General features: G+C 37.4%; 2 protein-coding genes across 10 annotated transcripts in view; one reads left to right on the top strand and one right to left on the bottom strand.

Annotated features, from left to right (window-relative positions):
• The window catches only part of DGLUCY (D-glutamate cyclase), a 51,403-nt gene extending 36,444 nt beyond the window's left edge, over positions 1-14,959 (top strand). For 6 of the 9 annotated variants that reach the window (XM_075151260.1, XM_075151261.1, XM_075151256.1 and 3 more), the window contains 4 exons: positions 152-300; positions 5,140-5,259; positions 6,925-7,076; positions 12,655-14,728. In XM_075151260.1, the coding sequence (XP_075007361.1) occupies positions 152-300; positions 5,140-5,259; positions 6,925-7,076; positions 12,655-12,798 (565 nt within the window). In that variant the 3' untranslated portion in view covers positions 12,799-14,728. Of the gene's footprint in view, positions 1-151; positions 301-5,139; positions 5,260-6,924; positions 7,077-12,654 lie in introns of all 9 variants that reach the window. The other 3 variants (XM_075151258.1, XM_075151257.1, XM_075151259.1) reach the window with 2 other exon arrangements.
• A 2,206-nt stretch (positions 14,960-17,165) lies between these two features.
• GPR68 (G protein-coupled receptor 68) lies at positions 17,166-19,667 on the bottom strand. Its single transcript, XM_075151265.1, has one exon. The coding sequence runs from the start codon at positions 18,279-18,281 to the stop codon at positions 17,205-17,207; it is 1,077 nt and encodes a 358-aa protein (XP_075007366.1). The 5' UTR covers positions 18,282-19,667; the 3' UTR covers positions 17,166-17,204.
• Between the last annotated feature and the right edge of the window lie 534 nt (positions 19,668-20,201).

Raw genomic sequence — 20,201 nt, 5'->3', positions numbered from 1 at the left:
GCTACAAAGAAACTAGACTAACCTTGAATCCCAAATGGTCAAAAAGTAGAACCAAGCACAACAGGAGAAGCAGCTGCCAACAGAAGAGTTTGTTATGTGAGAATCACAGCTTTGACTCCTCTCCTCTGTTTTTTCACTCGTCTCTAACCAGATTTGATCACCTGATAGCGATAGAGCGTGCTGGGATGGCTGCTGATGGCAATTATTACAATGCCAGGAAAGTTAACATTAAACATCTGATAGATCCCATAGATGAACTGTTTTTAGCTGCACAAACCATTCCAGGAGTCACAACAACAGGTATGTGTGAGTTTGTGTTACATTCTCAGAAGCAAGAGAAGCACAAAACAGGAACTCTTACTGGAAGGAGGCAGGTGCTGAATAACTGCTTGTGGGCTACAGCTGTTTGTCGCAGTTGAATTTAGAGACCGTTGCTGGAGAGAAATTAGAGGTTTCTATTGAAGGGTTCTCACAACCAAAAAAAAATGAAGGGGTTGATTTCAAAGTTATTTAAGGACAAAAAAGCAAGCCCAGATGTGTGTATTATCTATACATCAGTGTGCATACATACGCTTCTCTAAGTATAGTTTTTGACACTGACTTTATTCTGTATTTTATGTGTGAAAGGCAGCATAGAAAGCAAGTGAATACTGAATAGAAACATTACATATTAAAGTATTATAGTTGTTTTTATGACTGTTACACCTGTGTTAAAACAGCAATCTGGATAAAATCTTAGTTTCTATTGCCTTTTAGCAGTACATTCCCTTGAGCAGGGATTGCATATTTGCATCTATTATAATAGAACCTTCTCTAACAAAATGTATGTATACAATAATAATCTTGAAAGGAGCACATTGTCCTTCCTGCCAAAACTACATTAGCATTGACTAATAGGTCTAATAAGAGCGCTGTTGTCAACACGGTGCTCCTCTCTTTTGTCGATAGTCCTTTTTTTCCTGAAAACTGACTTGTATCTGGTTTTGAAAGAATATGCCATAGATCAAGGATTCCCGGATATATATAAAGTGTTGTACAACGTCCTTGTACAATCAAATGCTTTGTGCTACACTGTGTGGCCCAAAATGGAGTTAGGAGATATATAATCTGTGTAAATATTAGAAACAAAATTGGAAGTAAGTGTCACAAAGTTAGAAATAAGTGTCCATGCCAGGCTGATTTCAGTCACATCAGAACATGTCTGCTGATCTGGCTTTTTTCCTGGAACTTTGACTTCTCAGTAGTGATGTTTTTCAAATGTTTCCACAGAATTTAGAGAGCTCCTGCAGAGATAATACATAGACTGATTTCACTGTATTGGAATAATTTAAAAGCTGTATAGCAGAAGAGTTCACTGGTATTTTTTGTATTATCTTAAAACTTGTAATACATTCTACTTAGATTATCTAATTCAAATTTTTGTCCTATTCCTAAGGAGTAACTTTCAACATTCAAAAAGAAGCACTCTAGATGGCACTCTGTTGGCAATCTCAGCAGAGAAGCCAAAGATTGACTGAATAAGGATAGAAAAAGCTCTCTTTCATAAAGATGTTTAGCAAAATGCCTCAGAGCTTTATCTGCTGCAGTTAATTTCAATTATGTTGCCCCTGATTTCAGACTGTTGATACAAGGACTTGGTCTCTCTAGCTACTTAGGTAACATCACATCCTGATTCCTTTAATAAAAATACCCTAATCTCTTAAAATATCTCCCAGAGCAGCTCGAAGTATATTATTGATTTGGCGGAGTTTGGAGTGTTCTGCACAGTGGGAATTTGAATTCTATTCAGCAGAAATTAGTTTGTTTTAAACATCTCTGAATATTCAAATATACTATGAAATGTCATTAATTAAAAATACCACGAGCTTGTGAATAAGAAGAAAAGAAGCAGTTATCCAGATTCACTGTGTCCCATTCCTGTGAATTTTCCCTAAAGAGATGTCTGCATAGAAAATGATTTAACAAGTCATAGGTTTCAAAAAACAGTGAAAGTATCTGCTCTGATCTCCCATGGAATTTGAGTGCATGGATATTGTATGCTGGAGAACTAACTGAGTATCTGTAGAAAAACAATGTAATTTTTTCTTACATTGTCTGTTACCTAGTTAACATTTCTTATTTTGCTTATCACACTAACTTTTTGTATCTGTTTTTTCATTTGATTACAATTTCTTGGGATGGCTGTTGGCTTTTTCAAGGTATTTCTGCAAAGCCTAGCTTAACAAGGCACTAATCTGGGCTGTGACCTTTGCATCTTGTCTCTCATTACTGATGATAATCTATTGCTACTGATTACGATAATTTTTCTGGTGGGGCTATCTTTGACTTTCTTCGTGGTCAGTAGGAATTTGGAGGCATATGTCTAGTTCCAAAATAAAATGCAAATATTGTACAGCACCCATTAGGGCGGAGTACCCAGACAACTTTATAGACTAGAAAAGGATACTAGAACGATCAAGTTTTCAGCCTTACAGAAGTCTTTATATAGTGTGCTCAGTGGCGAGCAGTACTGTGTTAGTAGGTGGAGAGGGGAAATACTAGAACATTTGTTACATGCTGATTAATTGCTCTCAAGTTTTGCAATTAAAACAAGATCTGTGTTTAAAAAAAATCTGATTTAGGAGTCTGATCACAGACAAATCATGAACAATGCCTGCAATTGTATGGGTATCGATATCATAAAAAGTCATGGAGTAAGCAGCAACCTTTGGGAATATACAAAATAAGAAGACATGAAAGACTGAGGTTGGAAAGACTCATTTTCCACAAAAGATTGAAATAAAAGATTAAGAGACGTTACCGAAACCACATGCTATTTTTTTCAGCTGTCATACAATTGACATAGTTATATACTATTTATATAGGAGCTAATGAAAAGCTTTCCAAAGTACTGCATGAAAAAATGTGGTCACACTTGTTTCCCTTTCATACACATGATTTCTAGCACAGAAGACTGACGTTTCCTGCATTTTTCATGAATGTAGTTTCAGAAAACAATGTAGTCAGTGAAAACTTGCGTGGAAGATCCGACAGAATCGGAATTGGAAAAGAGAATTTTTCTTCTGCCTGGAAAGCACTCAGGGCTTTAGGAGAAGAGGATTCATCTTGTCTATTTTCAGACATCTATTTTTGAGATGTCTGCCTTGGGGGGAGATGAACTGAATGTTTGAAGGGCCTGTTTCTCTCTGCTGACTTTAAAAGAAGTCTAGCTGACTAGCTCATGTGTAGATGGCTGTGTTTTGTCAGGTGAATCTCACTCTGGAAATCAACAGTAAAATGCAGTCTTCTGCCAACGTGTAGAGGAAGAAGAAAACAGATGGTGCAGGAAAATTTTCGGTGTGGTGTTCTTTTCCTCCCAGTGTAATGCTAATGGGATCCATCCACGGCAGTAGATCTACTAACTGCATAACCACCCTGGTGACAGGACTTCCACAAATCAAGAAAAAGCAAAGCAAGGCTGATACAAAAAAACGCTGAGCAACAGATTAGTATCTTTCAGTTAAAGAAACTGTTGATGATATTCAAAGGTCAAGAATTCATTTTAGCCTTTTTAAAGGCTATTAAGAGCAAAATTTTGGATTTTGAATATAAGAAAAACCACAAATTGTGTGGATTCTTACAAAACAGTAGTAACTACCGTATTTATATATGATGATAGAAGCACCATGATTATGTCATTACCTATTTGAAAAGTACTACCAAAAACCAGATTTTAGAAAGCACCAGTAAATCCCAACACTGAAATAAATGTGAACAGATTATTAAAGCAGATAAGAAAAAAGGTAAGCTGTTTCATGGCAAATCCTTTTTTGTAAGTTATGTATCACTCAATTACACTCCCCTTGACTATTTAGACATAAGGAGTTAAATAAAAAATTGCTGCTGAGAAATAACTTTCAATTTCACTTAAAGAAGAAATTTGCTACAGACTTATGTGAGATATTTATGCAGTTACTAAAGTGTTAAATTTGTCAGTTTTCAGGGTTTGAAGTGTAAATTATAAATACTGTACTTTCTCTCCTGTAACACATGCTATGCATTAGAGCACACTCACATTTCAAATTCAAATATGATACATTGCAGTGAGGACTTGGAGCTCTTCACTGTTCTGTTTTACAGACATTAACTAGGATTTTTCGAAAAAAATCTTCAAACTTGAGAAGATGCCATTTAGACTAACAGGTGAAAGAGAAATGTTAATTTCCATTTAAATAGATGGAATTTTTTTTGTGTTTTTTTTAAACATTTTTTAAGAGACTAAAGGTACTATCCAGCTTTCATCTCTGAATGACATCTAACCATTTTATGTCCCAAACATAGGGTTGCCTAGAATTTTCCTAATATTACATAGGTCCCATTGATTTTACTGAAATCACTGAGACAAATACATACTGTTTCTACTTAACCAACAAAAATCAAGGCCCCACACCCTGAATATATGAACATTTAAAAAAAAAAAAAGACTAGCTATTTTTTTCATAAATTACTAGAAAAAATTAGAACAGTAGTAGTACACAGGGTTGGGCTCTTTGTACACTGTGGCACAATGATAGTGATTTGTATAAAACAGATTTCCAGTGCAGTAAGTCCTACTTCTGCCAAAGTCCTTACATATATTTTTGCTTATCTTTCTGCAATAATTGCTACTTTTAAACTCTTTTTTTAATTAAAGCTTTTAACAAACCAAAGTTTTCTATGCTTGCTTTATTATAGAATCATATGCTAATTTCTCAGGTTTATTTTGGATTTGTTTTCTATCTTCTTTCTCTATTTGTGCTAATGTACTTATGATAATGCATTATATAGAACACTCATTTAAGGCCTTCCGTAAGCAAAGTTTGCTATCTTAATTCTGTCTGCAGTTCATGAGCACTTGATAATTTTGATTTCTTTTGCCTGCACCAGTACAGGATATATTGCATATATACACTTACAGGATAGCATGTGATAGGTGATTCTTTCAGCTATTTTATTCACAGTCTTCTGTTTTAGACGCTTTTGATTAAAAAGGGTAAATCGTCTCGTATGGAGCTATGAACTGTCATGGAGACTCTGAGGAAGACACTGAATGATTTCTAAATGGATTGGTAGCTATATGCTGCGTTCATACTCATCTGCTCTTTTTCTCTTTTCATAAAGGTGTCGGAGATGGAGGAAATGAATTAGGAATGGGCAAAGTAAAAGATGCTGTAAAGAAGCACATAAAAAATGGAGATGTTATAGCTTGTGACATTGAAGCTGATTTTACTATTGTAGCTGGTAAGGAATTTTTTGGGGGGTGGGAGAATTGTTGATGTTTGAGAAAAGAATTGACAAGAAAACATCCCTCTTTCCGACTAATTTGTGTTGGCCCTTTCTTTGTATGACCAAGTCATCATTAGCAAACAAATCTGTCTGTGTTCAGTGTTATGTCCGTTTTCTGAATAGTTAAGCAACTACAGTTTCAGCAGGAATGACTGAAAATTTAGGATGTTCCATGAAGAAAGTGCATTTAATTGGAAATAGTTGGGCAAATCCGGAATATTCTTGAAATATCACACCTTAAATAGAATAATAAGGAAGACTGCAGAAGTGATCTGTGTGGGAATTAAAATGTCTACGCACATATGAATTTTCAGTATAATTGATGAGGTGACCCTATCAGGGTCATCAGTCATATTGCTCTTACATGAAGAGATGATAAGTCCTTTCAACAGCCACTCGAGGACAGATGTACATCCTTAACATACCACAAAAGTTGAATGCTGTAGTTAAAATTATCTTCTACCCTAATGCCTTAACCAGCGTGAAATAAAATTCGCAGTGAGAGAGATGTGTTCAGCAAAGAGCAATTTATGAACTGAATAGTCCATATTGTACTTCGGCTCAGGTTTCTAGGTTTCTAACCTAGGTATCTAACACTCTTGATACTAAACCAGCAATTTTTGGGGAGAAATGAGAGTGTGGTGATAATTACATCTACTTCTTACAGCTATATGTATGTAGTATCTATGGTGGCTGTTTTGACAATTCTGATGATTTTTACTTTTTGAAAGCAACTGTCACACCCAGATCCTGCAAAGGGAAGTGAGGCGGAGGTTTGGACATGTTTAAGTGTGGAAAAAAGTTTTTTCAAACAGTCCACACTGTTTGAAAATTTTGCTGTTTCACATCTCTGGAAAAGGTATCAGGCAGCAGAGATAACTAGTCACAGCAAGTTTCAAATCTAATGATCTCCGATAGAGTCTTGACAAAGAAGCTGTCAAACAAAACTGTGTGGACTGATTTGATAACAGTGTACAGAAAATTTATGGATATTAACTAAGTTAGAATGTCTTTTTGTATATGATACTTACACCAAGGACACATCATCAAGACACAGCCAATTAGTTTCACCATGGCTTCATATCTTATAAAATAAGTGAACTCTTTAATCAGTCATCATTTATGACCAAAAAGGGATTCTCTGCAATGGTACAGCATTCCATTATAAAATCTGACGCCAGTGAAAATTTGCCTGGTTTAGGATACTTTATCAAAATCTTCTACCTCTGTGTGGTTAAAAGCAAAAGACGCCAGGCTGTAACACAGCTCCTCACACTTCATGGACTTCGCATTAAGCCTCGTGGAATTGTGTTATAGACCATGCCCATTTGAGTTTTTGCTTTGTTGGAAAGACAAACCACAAACTAAGTTGCATGGAAATTTGCAGAAATTCAATCTAAAATACTACTGAAAACATTTTAATATGTTACGCAATTGTGTATTTCTGAAATAAATGTTCCAGGTTCGTGTCCATATTTAACTCATATCCACGTTCCATTTCACCATTACTACCTGAGACTCAGCTGTACGTGCCTAATGACTTCTGCAGGTTAGGTATCTTTGCAATAACTATCGTTGGTTTCTTTTACAATTTGTTTTCATGGTGACATTCTTTTGCAGGGGTCTCTAACTGGGGAGGCTATGCCATCGCTTGCGCTCTATATATTCTTAGCACTTGTGAAATACATGACCGCTATCTGAGGAAGGCTGTTGGGTTTCCACAGTTATCGAAGAAGATGGTCTGGCTATCGGCACTTCCATCGGTTACCAAGGTAATTTCTGTAGGGCCAAGGAGTTGTGACTTGCTCATGGCATGTAGATGGAGTCAGCTACCAGCCACTAAATCCTGCCTAGTCCAGTTCAATAGCTTACTTTCACATGGTCTTTTGGTGACTTTGGGGAATCCCTGATGAACAAGCAGCCACACTGTACTTAGGATATTCTGCAAAGGATTCGAGACAGATTGAATATAAAAATGAATGTATTTGTATGCTGTGACTTCAAGCACGAGACAGTGCTACAATTTTAGAGGCAGTGCAAGAAATCCTTGTATTGCAATACAGTGATTAAAATTCCCTGTTCACTTTCTTAGCATCGTTCATGATTTTATAAATCTCTGTTGTATTCTCCTTTAGATGTCTCTCTTCCAAAATCAAAAGTCACAGTTCTAATACAGAAGCCACTCCATAGTTCTGACCTTGCACCTTACTTTTGATCTTTCCACCTTTTCTAGTTATGGTAGAACCTTTCTATATTTAGTTTTGAATGTCTCTAAATTAAAGTTGGTGAAGGACTTGCAGATGAATATTTTTAAATGTGTTTTGACTAATGCAGCTCTGAACAGTGTGATATTCTGGGAATGCAAAGGATTCAGACTGAGAAAAAGCAAAATAACTGAGAGGGGTGAGAAATGACTGTGATCTGTGCTCATCCTGCTAAGCACATGGCTCTATTTTTAACTTGGCAGTGTTTAAAAAAAAATATAAATGTACTCAACGATCAAGTAAGGTTTGTTCCACCATATTTGTAATAACTTAGGAACTTCAAACTTCAATTTTATTGGCAGAGTACCTCTATAGAGACTTGGACAAAACCAGTAAGTTTGTGACCTCCAAGAATGCTAAGCAAAATGTAATCCATCTACAATAGATATTGCCCACAACAGTGGAGTATTTTTCCTGAGATAACAGTACATTCTGCGTGAAATTCCAATAAAGCACCTGTTAAATATTTTAGAGTAGGTCTTACTTCTTTTAATTCTTGCTATTTTGATTTTTCATGTAAAGGTCATAAAACTGAAACTGATCCCAACGTTTAGCATAGCCATATAGCCACTTATCCTTTGACTTAACAGAGCATATGGCACCTTTCAGTGCAAACTTTTCCAAAATAGATTAATTACTTTTCACTTTTCAATGTTTTTTTCCAGTTACATCTACTGTTTTTGCCCTTTAAATTAACATATCCTAAAAACTGCTATGATCCAAATTCCTGGTAATGAGATACTGTAATTAAATGTGATACTGTGTACAGGAAATCCTTCTGGTTTTGCTTTACTAAGCTATACAGCTGGGAATATTGATAATGATCCAATGGGCTATTGAAAGTGCAATACTAAAATCTACTGAGATAAAATTAATGGAAACAGTTTTGTGGAGGAGAGAAAATTAAAAAATATCTGACAAAAGAATGTGATATCTTTAATTATAAATCACACAAGAGTAAGCAGTGCAGAAGATTAAACGCATTAGTGTTCACATGCTCCATTAGCATAAAAAGAAATTCAGACCATTTATGTTTATATGGCTACTTTCTGCCCAATCCAGCTTCTTTTAATGCTATAATAGTTACCCTAGTAAGATAAAGAGCACCACCACACATACCCACCTCGGTGTTTATATTTGTCTGTTTGTAATTGGAGAGAAGACATTTGAAGGAATGCCTAAGCACCAAACAGCTTTCTTATAATGTGTTTTATTTTTCTTCCAAAAATGGCATTCCTTCCATGAAAACTATAAATCATAATTACTAAATGAAGACTTCCTCTGAAATACAAAGGTTATTTCTCTGCAGCCTCATGTTCAAGCAGTGTCAGGATTGCACTGCAACAAACCGCAGAACTGTGGAGCTCTCCATTCCTGCTGAACAGAATGCCAAGATTGTTCTAAGTGCATGGATTAAGCTTTACCTTTATTTTAATAAGAGATACTGCAAAGCATTTTTTCCTTGTTGAGAACTTAATGAGCAAGAAACAATTTGATCTAAACAACCTTTACTTACCTTTCAGTTGTGGAGTTGAATCATAATTATGTTGGTTAATACAATATTGGTTTGATTTTTCAGATGTTCATGGTACTTTTTTAGGGGAGTGACTGTAGGGAAGTATATTAATTCATCCATACCCAAATGTAGCTAATGCCGAACATCCTACAGTCAACTCTGCATTTCCTTGCATCTCACAACCAGGTTAATGTATCAGGCAGTTGTTCTTTTACTGAACTCTTTATTAATGGTAAGAAATGAACTGTATAGTATTTGTTTTGAAATTATGACCTATAAGAATATGAATTACTTTATAAATGAACAATATACAAAGATGTGACCTTTGTTTTAGTATTCTTTATTAGCTTTGTCATTCATAAGTGAGGTTTTTTCCCTGAATAAAGTGCAAATTAACAAGTTATTTTTCTATTAATTGGATTATTTTTCTGGTTACCCCACTCCCAACGTAATTATTTACTAAAGAGTCAACTGTGAGCAAATTGCAGCACTTTACAGCTAAGGAAGCGTGCTGTACGTTGTGTATGTTCCTTACAAATGGAAACAATAGCATTTGATGATAGAATATGGTTTATCGGGCATAGTTCTACAGTATTAAGCAAGCAAGCCTTTTTTCCCCCTGCAAGCAGATCAGAGACCTCTAACGTAAATATGTAGGAGAAACAATTCAAATTAGAAATTACCTTTTGTGTATCCAATTCAGAAGGTGTCTTTTCTGTGACACGAAAGATCTAATTTGCCACTTTGCATATAGATACTCAGAGCTAAGAAAAACCTCTTTCATGCAGAAAGATCAGGTGCTTATATTTGCATTCATATATATGATCTTTCATATGATATAAGCTGATGCATATTTATAATTTTATAAATTACAAAGTAGCACTTTTTATGCTACCAATTTATCCAGATAATTTCCTTAAATAGCTGTATCATTGCTGTATTGTTACATGATGTCAAGACTGACACCATGTAACAATGCATATTTTTTCTTTAATAGAAAACCAGTGCCGCATTTAACTTTGTTGCAGCTAAGAACTAGGATGCATTACCAGGAAATAGAAGACAAATCTTTAAGTGCATTCAGAAAGCAGGTTACCAAATTATACTAAATTCTCTGCTAATTGACCATGCAATGTATGCTTTTCTTTTAGAAATGTTTATATTTTGGCCATATACTGTATTATGAAAAATATGGGCCAGTTCTGTTTGGTATCTTTATCAACGATCTGGATGAGGAGATCGAGTGCTCCCTCAGTAAGTTTGCAGATGACACCAAGCTGGGCGGGAGTGTTGATCTGCTCGAGGGTAGGAAGGCTCTGCAGAGGGACCTGGACAGGCTGGATCGATGGGCCGAGGCCAACTGTATGAGGTTCAACAAGGCCAAGTGCCGGGTCCTGCACTTCAGCCACAACAACCCCAGGCAACGCTACAGGCTTGGGGAAGAGTGGCTGGAAAGCTGCCCAGAGGAAAAGGACGTGGGGGTGCTGGTTGACAGCCGGCTGAACATGAGCCAGTAGTGTGCTCAGGTGGCCAAGAAGGCCAACGGCATCCTGGCCTGTATCAGAAATAGTGTGGCCAGCAGGAGCAGGGAGGTGATCGTGCCCCTGTACTCGGCACTGGTGAGGCCGCACCTCGAATCCTGTGTTCAGTTTTGGGCCCCTCACTACAAGAAGGACATGGAGGTGCTGGAGCGTGTCCAGAGAAGGGCAACGAAGCTGGTGAATGGCCTGGAGCACAAGTCTGATGAGGAGCGGCTGAGGGAACTGGGGTTGTTTAGTCTGGAGAAGAGGAGGCTGAGGGGAGACCTCATCGCGCTCTACAACTACCTGAAAGGAGGTTGTGGCGAGGTGGGTGTTGGTCTCTTCTGCCAAGTAACAAGCGATAGGACAAGAGGAAATGGCCTCAAGTTGTGCCAAGGGAGGTTTAGATTGGACATTAGGAAAACTTTCTTCACAGAAAGGGTTGTCAGGCCTTGGAACAGGCTGCCCAGGGAAGTGGTTGAGTCACCATCCCTGGAGGTATTTAAAAGAGGTGTAGATGTGGTGCGTAGGGACATGGTTTAGTGGTGGACTTGGCAGTGCTAGGTTAATGGTTGGACTTGATGATCTTAAAGGTCTTTTCCAACCTAAACGATTCTATGATTCTATGAATTCAGATCTAAAGCTATTGTATCCTTTACGGTTTAGAAGTCTTCCTAGAAAAAAACCTAACATTTAATAAGAGAATATTAGACATTTTAACTCCATAATTTTTTCATTGTTAATTTGTGTCCAGGAGATTAAGAACTTTGCTGGAGTTATTGTATGGGAATATTAAACCAGAAGTATTTAAACCTATAGAACTGTTTGTCAAGGACACTGGTAGGGCTGTTTCAGTAGTGATTTCTGTCAAAGCAAGGTCTCACACAAATAGAAACAGAACAGTAGACCAAAGACCAGAAAAGGCATTCCTAGCAAAGAAAGGTAAGTAAAGATAGGTATATGACTATTTCAAGGTCTTATGTAAATTACCACAGGTTTGGGGCAGAGGGAAACTGACGTGACTAGGCTTTTTATTTTTCTTAGATTTTTATTAACAGAATTAGAGAAATAAATTATCTTTATAGTAAATGCTAAGACAGTAGAAAGAGTTTTACTGTGTACGTTTAATATCAAATGAAAAGCAAAGCAGTTTATGCTAGACACACATCCATTTGAAACCAGGTCTTCTAATTTCACTGTTCGTAGAACTAGTGTTTTTTCTGATTTTATCCCATCTTTTCATCTCACAATGCTAACTGGCCCATAGTTCACAACTGAGGATTTTGTTCCTTCTGTGTACTTTAACAGCTCAACTTGGAACACTCTTTGTTACCTGCTTACATTACTGTTAAGGAAGAAAATAACTTGTCATAAACGTGAAATTGAGTTGCAGTTCTAAACAAAGTATACACTATTTCAGAGAATCCCAAAGAAGCACCATTTCAGGGTTTTCTTTTTTCCCCATCCCTTTCCTAAGCAACCAGAATTCTCATAAAATCAATAGAAAAAAGAGGACAGAGAGCAAAAGGCGCACAGAGATCACAGAAAATGCAGGAAAGGAAAGTGACTGTGCAGCCCATTCAGGTACTCTCTGTAACCTTTTTTCCTGATGTATCCTCTTTCCCTTCTGTTCTTTTTCTTTAAAAATGCATCTGCAGCCAGCTGCTATGCTGGGGACATGACAGGTAGTTTTTTGAGATACTTTGGGTGGAGGTTCCTCTGATTCTGATTTGTGCAATATAGGAACTTGAAAGCAGGCAAAAAGGGATGCATGTTTCTGAATTGAAACTAATGTGCTGTTTGAGGGAGTGTGGAGAACAATATCATTCAGTAATTAAATAGCAGTCAAGAATATAAGCCTTTTGACACTCCCTAAGTTCCAGATGCTACACATATTCTCTGGGACAAGGAAAAAAAGTTGTTAGCAAATTGCTGTCAAAATAAATATGGAGGATGTGGTCAGTCTCCCCTAGAATGAAAACAAAGATATTGAGGAATGCTCTTGTCTGATTCAGGATTTTAATTATATTCTATTTCTTTGTTTTTTAAGGAAGAAAAGCTTCTGAAAACACTTCTGCGGCACGGGGTCCGCAGTGGAAAAACTGCCAGTCTAGAAATGGAAGTGGATGGGCTGCCCTTCTACAACACCCATTCGCTTATGATTGAAAAGCTGCTGCAAGAAGCACAGCAGTGACTGCCCCTAATGATTTCTATATCAGGAGTTGCTCCCATGTTATTTTCTTATTCCCTAGGCTCTCATAAGGTATAAAAGATCAGAAAAAGATGACTTTTCATCTCTGGTGTCTTGGCCGCATGCAACCTTTTATTGTTACCCTTACAACATCTCTGTGAAGCGAGAAGGAGATATCATCATGATGATTTGGTCTAGCTTTCTCTTCTGTAATTTTATAATGGATATTAAATGATATTATATACTAAGAAGTGATCTAGCTTTTAGAAAGAAAGCTTGTCATTGAAATGAAATATTACTGCATTGCTGTTCCTGTTTTACTAACCTCGTAACTGCCACAGGAAGTAACTCTTGTAGCAACTTGGATTTAAAAATACCTTGTGGTGGGGAAAACAGCTGCAGTGGAGAGGGGAGGTTCAAAGCAGAAAAACTCTGTAAGTGTTCAGTAGTGGAAGCTGTTAAATACAGCTCCCTTGCACACTTCCTGTAGCCCCTCTAAGAATGTCTTTTTATGACGGTGGGTAGTTTGTGGAAGTGTGAGGAGATAAGGGGAGAACTTTAATTGAGCTAATGAAAATGAGGGCAGCGTTGCAGACCTTCCCTGTAAAGGAAGGCTATATCCTTTGCCTCCTTCATATTAGTAGTTTGCCATTTATATATTTTGTCCCTTTCTGGGTAATACAGAAAGGTTGTAGACATTTCAGGATATCCTGTTGTTAAAAATAAATTAATTAAATACATAAACAGTGATTAAAAATTAATGCTTAGAAATTAAAGCATGATTAGAAATTAAAAAACATTTGCATTCAATATGAAATAAAATTATGTAAATGAACATTTAGATGAATTCCAGTTATAGAAATTCAGCTCCTGATGAGACTAAGTGAAGCAAAATTACATAGTACCTCAAAGGCCTACTAACGCCGAACCGGTACATGACAAATGGTTGTGAATTGCACCTGACTTTTGTCATTTAAAGCTGTGATTTTACTTTAACTCCAGATGAGTGTCAGGGCTGAAGTTCTGCTAGTTGTCAGTCCTCGCAGCAGAGAGGACAGGGTATATTTGACACTGCACCTCTCAGGCACTGATGTTTTAGCTGTCAGAAAATGATTATAATGGTACAAAAGGCAAGCATCAAACCATTGTGCTTTAGCAGGATGAGATGGCAGTTGTTTTTAGCCACTGCTTTTCCCGAAGGACAGCGGCCAGCAACACCTTGTATCTACTTTTCTTTCTGGCAGGTGAGCTTTTCCTTGTCTTATGTAAGACAAGCACATAACTTTTTGAGAATGAGAAAAATCAGTTCATATCACGAACACCAGCATACTTTGAACATTAATCTTCTAACGTCCTTGAGGATACACAGCCTTTAAAGACTTAAAACAGTTGAACATTGTGAGAGAAAGAAATCTTAATGCCAGACACTGCTAGACATGCAGATTCACTAAAGCTCCCAACGTTTATTTTATGGATCAGTCATTTTTTAGAATCATTTTATTTAAAGCCTCCTTGAAGGATGTTGCAGTGAAACTATCTTTGAAGTTTCACAATTAGAAAATAGCTGCTTTAGAAGTCTCCAAACTATAACTATTAAGTAAAATATTTCATGTGAATGCTCGAGCTTTTTGCCAAAGCCAGTAACCCCGCAGGATGGCATATGTTCACTGTTGCACAGAACCCACAAAATGAAATTGGCATCATGTAAAAATGTCTGTTTGGGAAAAGAGGCAGCTGATTTCCTTCTCTGTGTGCTACATGCTCAGTAGCTTACTGACATGTTACACTAACAGGTGCAATGTATATTATTCTTTCTGAACACTGTCAAAAAAACTTCATTTAGTAAGCTTTTGCTCTTCTTTCCCCACAGTACAAGTTTTAACAGTCAGATTTCATTCAGAAATATAAAATATAATTTATTTGTCTTTTTCTCTAATGTGTGTTTTTAAAATCCCTTCTCGTGTGCAGTCCCAAGCACTGTATTTAATCCAATATGTGTAGCATATCTCTAGCAACCATAGTAGGACCCTTGATTGACTCTGTTCTGGCTGAGATGGAAAGAGAAGCTCGGAGCAAGAGTTACCTTCCTCCCATATTGGTTACAGGCTGCAGCCAAAGCCTAACAGTTACAATACAGAAAGAATTCATAAAATATTGACTTCAGAAAAAAAAAAAAAAAGAAAAAATAAAGAAGAAAAAATCCCCCCCTTCTCTTGCAGATTAGCAGGTTAAATGTTGAGAACTGTAGCAGAATGCTGGACTCTGTGACACGAGTTTCCATCTGATTTTAAACTGCAGCAGCTGACCAAACGCTGACCACATCAAAGTACCAACTCAAGTAATCCTTAATCCCTCAGATGACAATTCCATGTAATATGGCATGCTCTGCATTCCAGCTGTCTAATTTAAACAACATGGGTAACTGTAAAGAAGTAAAGCATAAACAGGACAACAAATATTTCATCCTAGAACAAACCACATGTGTGTCTTACAGCCTGCCAGTTCATGGGAGTCCAAGTAGTTGGCTCGGTGCTAAACGACATACAAGCACGGCATTATGGCAGTCGGCAGTCCCTGCCTTATGACCCCGTTGATAGAGACAGAGGAGATTAAAGGAAAGATTAGGAGAAAGTAAAGCTAAACAGCACTAACAGTCAGAAGAAAAAATGCATGTATAAGGTAATTAATCCAGCTTGGTGAGCGGTCTAAGTATAAAGAAATGTAAAATAATTAAACAAACCAAATGTTAACCTAAGCAAACCTAATCCGCTCCTGGGAGTGGGACATGAATCCTTTCTGCAAGATGAGGGAGGAAAGGATCTGTTAACTCACAAACAGAAACTGTGGGCCAAAGCCATAAAATAGTTATTTCAAACACAGAGTGAACAAATATCAGAAGAAAATAATAAAAACATTCTTTATTAAACACATCCCCTAATTATTTCTAATATTGCACTTTCAAGGTGGTTTCCAGAAATCTTACTATTATATTGCCTTTTAGAAACTGATGACAAGCAAGGCTGTGTTACAACGACATATTTCAGATACCAGGAGTAGACCGTCTGTCTAGAGAATCTTTTGACATTTAAAAAAAAAGAAACAAAACTGCTGGAAGTTATCAGCTCCAGGTTGCAAAGAGAGAGGTGTTTCAAGAAAGGTTTGAAACCAGAGAAGTGAAAGGACAAGGCAATATTCATGGTATAACAGTTACAGATACAAGAAGGTATGATGAGCAGATCTTAAAGAATCATCATACAGGATTTATTAGTATAATAAAGAAAAAAACAAACCTAGAGAGGAGATGGTAGTAGAAACAATACTATAGAGCACAACTTCCACATCTTTAACTGCCATCATCTGCCACTTATTCCTGTATTTTGTTTCTGTCTAGACCAGGAAACATAGATCATTCATACATCATATTTCTGATACTGTATTTACTGAACAATGACCAAACCCTAAGCTATAGTATCTGTGGGAGAAAACAGAGCTTAAACAGAATCCATTTAACAGTTTCCCTGACAAATGCATTGTTATTTCATTGTCTGCGTGGTCTATGCTGCACAAGACACACAAATTGCGAAGGACGCAATCCAAACCTTAGCAAGGTTTTGTAGAATTTAGATGTAAATTTGTCTTTGAACACAGTGACTCAGAGAAGCGCATGGGTTCAAAGCGCCTCACGTACTACCAGCCTCCTGTTCTTTTCCAAGTCAACAGACCAAATTATTTATCCCCATCGGAGCCAAGAGATCTCATACCTCTGGAAGTCAACAGGAGCGGTATGATAAGGTTCAACAGTCTGAGATTCGACAGTCCATCAACAGATTGAAGGTCTCGGCAGGTGCCGAGTTCCTTGTGCATGTTCTCCCAGAACATCCATGTTATTGCATTGGTTGTTTTAGGCGGTTGGTTCTGGCATGGTCTCTGTAGGCCTTGAAACTGGCTGAAGGAGAAGTTATTTCAGAGAGTTACAGAAATGTTGCAGAAAAGCAATTTTTTCTCTTTTTTTTAAAGTACATATGGGGACATTTAATTTGTTCTGTCTCCAACCTTTTCAACAGATGATGACAGCTTGTAGAGATTTATTTTCTCTAGATGCAGTTAAAGACGAATTCAACAGAACCACACACCATGAGTACTAGCTTATTCCAGTCAATGCAGTCATCAAGACAACAGGCTTTGAGTGGTACCAGCATAACAGACACGTGATTGTAACTGATCTGACTTAGCATGTGCTTTCCTCACTGTTGCCAAGGTCCAAGCACCTCCATAAACCACCTCACTGTACTGCATTGCTTAATAAGCCTGTGCGAGGTAACAGAGTTGTAATACGTGGATAAATCAGATGAATACACAAACACAGCCATAGCTGCAGATTTTAGATTAATATCCTTTTTTGTTGAATGCTATAGGCTGCCCATGTTAGTTGTGGAGGAGTCCTTCATTCCAGTACCATCATGTGATTTTTGTAATAACCTTGGCTGTTGGTCATGCTGTGGCCTGTAGGCAGTTTCTGGAGCGTTCAGCGGATAGGATTCCTTCGTCTCAGTCCTCAGACACCCTAAACATGTTAAACAAGAGTCTCGCATCTTGGCAAAGTTCTGGTAAGTGCTTTCACTGGAAAAACAGTACAATACTGGATCAGCAACGCAGTTAAAAGTAGTCAACAGGAGAGAAACATGGTAAACATTAAATATTTTCTCAGCAAATGAGCAGTTGTTCTCCAACAAGCTGCGAACCACAAGCAGGATGTGATATGGTCCAAAGCAAACTAAAAAAATTAAAACGGTGCTTGAAACCAGTCGTTTAATTTGGATTTTCTTCTTCTTTTGAGTGCCATGACTCTTGTGGACAACTCGTAAAATGCCACAGTAAGAGAAGGCCAGCAGAAAGAAGGGGAAAAGGAAACCGGCAGAGGAGCGGTAGTAATTGACATTGTGCTCCCATTCTTTGATGGGGTAATGCTCAAAGCATACCATGTGGCTCTCGGCATCCATGCTGATCTCCCCGTGCATAAAGACGAAGTGGCATGTCATTATTTCTTTGATCCAGATAACGATGCTCACAATCACAGCAGCCTTCATTGTCCGAAACTGTTGAAACCGAAATGGGTACACTACTGCGAGATAGCGGTCAATGGAGATGCAGCAGAGGAAGCCCACGCTGATGTAGATATTCTCATACAAGAGGATGCCACAAATTTTGCACAGCAGCTCATTGTAGGTCCAGTTGTCATGCTGTAAAACATACTGAAGCCAAAAAGGCAAAGAAAATATGTAGAGCAGGTCTGCTACAGTCAAATTGCAAAGGTAGATACCCAGTTCATTTTTAGCCTTGATCTGTAAATACCCATAGTACAGTGACAGGCAATTAGCCGGCAAGCCTAATATAAATACAAATATGTATACCACAGGGGATAATGTCTGGTGGATATCATGATTAATAGTGCACTTCTCAGTCACATTCTCTGTGAAATTCACCATCTTCTACCTCTCCCCGTATATCATTCATCAGGGTCCCGAATGAGTAGATGTAAAATTTAATTTCATCCAGTTTCATGTATCACTTATTTTTTCCACAAAACCTTTAGGCTGAAGTGATGACTTGCTGCAGGATGTTAATAACCTGAAGGCAAAACACATGAAAATCTTCAGAAAGGATATGATTGTTAAATATACAGTACAGTTTTCAGTAAGCTGCCTTTTCCTAGCCCTAAATTTTCTTATAGTCTTTGATAGATGATAAAGCCTGTCTGGGAAATCATGATTCATATGAGTAAGTCCTAGAACAGAAAATTTTGTGTCCAAAAATTCCAAAGCAATTTACAAAAATTTGTCTCTTCAGCTTTACGAGTACCTAAAAGGTGAAGAAATATCATCTCTAGTTTACAGATGAGACACAAGAGCAGTAATCTCATTTGTCCAAGATGGAAAAAAAGTCTGGCAAACCAGCAGTCCACTCAGACTTCCTTAGAGGATGCAGGGTGCACAAAACAGTTGATTTTTAATTTCCTTTCTTAAATTTTCTTAAATTCCCTTTAGATACAAAATACCATGGAATATGCAGTTCAACCCATCAGGATGAAAAAAACAGAATTTTTAGCAGTCTCTCTTACAGTTACTTGTAAGCGCAATCCTGAAAGCAAGCTGTCTTTCTCTGTCAGAAGGACACTGTAAAAATCTGGTACAATGTATCCCCATGGTCTCAGTCCTACAGGATATGCTATTATAGATTCCATATTTGTGTCAGAGACACTCATTTACTGTTACGATCTATACATTTGTATCTTTCCTTTTCATCTTCATTGAATATGAATATAATTGTTTTCACCTGAAGAATCTTTTATAATCCAAGCACATACCCATACAAACCATTCCTATACTATACTATTACTACTTAAGACACTTATAAAAATAACCTCTGACAACGGGTTAGCACTCAGTTCAAGTAGGACAAGTGATTAAACCCTAGACTAAATGCAGTATCACATTCAGCATTTTATCACCTCATGATATATTTACATTGACACAAATGCTCAGGACTGGAAGACAGTGGGGCAAAGTGTGCCCAGTCTGAAGGAGATGTATGTTTTACCTGATGACGCAGAACACCAAGACTGTATTTCTTTCAATCCCTTCCCAGAAAATGCACAGTTGTAGTGTATACTTTTGTAAGGTTAACAATTTGTGTACTCTTCCTTCTAAAGGAACAGCTTCAGTTAATATGGATTCAAATGGAGACAGCACTGTCAGGGACAAAGATAAGGCCTTGTTACTTTTTCCTGTTTACTATCCTAATTTATATTTTTTGTCATCTTCTGTCCTCTCTAGGAACATACAGTTTTTTCAAAGGCAACCCTTATGAAAACATGACCATGCTACAGCTGCAGCACTTGAGGATGTTACTCTCAATTTTTTTTAATAAATGTTTTTTTAAAATAGTGGTGAGCTTTACTCCTGTAGAAATTGAAAAGAAAATCACTTCCTTTGGGTGAGAAAAGAGTTGCCTGGCTGAAATAAGTGACCAAACTTGCAAAGACTTTCAGTGTTTAGCTTCAGCCAGTGCAGCACAGTCCCACAGAAATCACAGCAAACTTAAGGACACATGTAAATATTTAAGAATTAGAATGTGTTTTTCATTCCTTTGCTTTTCCTCTTTTTCTTACCAACAGACAGAACACCAGTCCTGGTTTTGGTGGAAGTATTCTTGGGCATCTCAGACACCTTCAGTCATGAAACAACAGGCCAACATAAGCTCATCTCTTTCAAAACTTCTAACTTCATTGTCCAATACAACTTGTGTGAAAGACTGGTCCAGTCTAGCACTGCACAAGCTCTGCTCTCCTCCTCTCACTCTCGCGCAGAGACTCATCCCCTCCACTGTGGGTGGCACAATACTTGTAA

The sequence above is a fragment of the Calonectris borealis genome, chromosome 5 (genome assembly GCF_964195595.1).
Source record: "Calonectris borealis chromosome 5, bCalBor7.hap1.2, whole genome shotgun sequence".
NCBI lineage: Eukaryota > Metazoa > Chordata > Aves > Procellariiformes > Procellariidae > Calonectris > Calonectris borealis.
The sequence above is the reverse complement of the archived record's forward strand: the minus strand, read 5'-3'. Positions and strand labels throughout refer to the sequence as shown.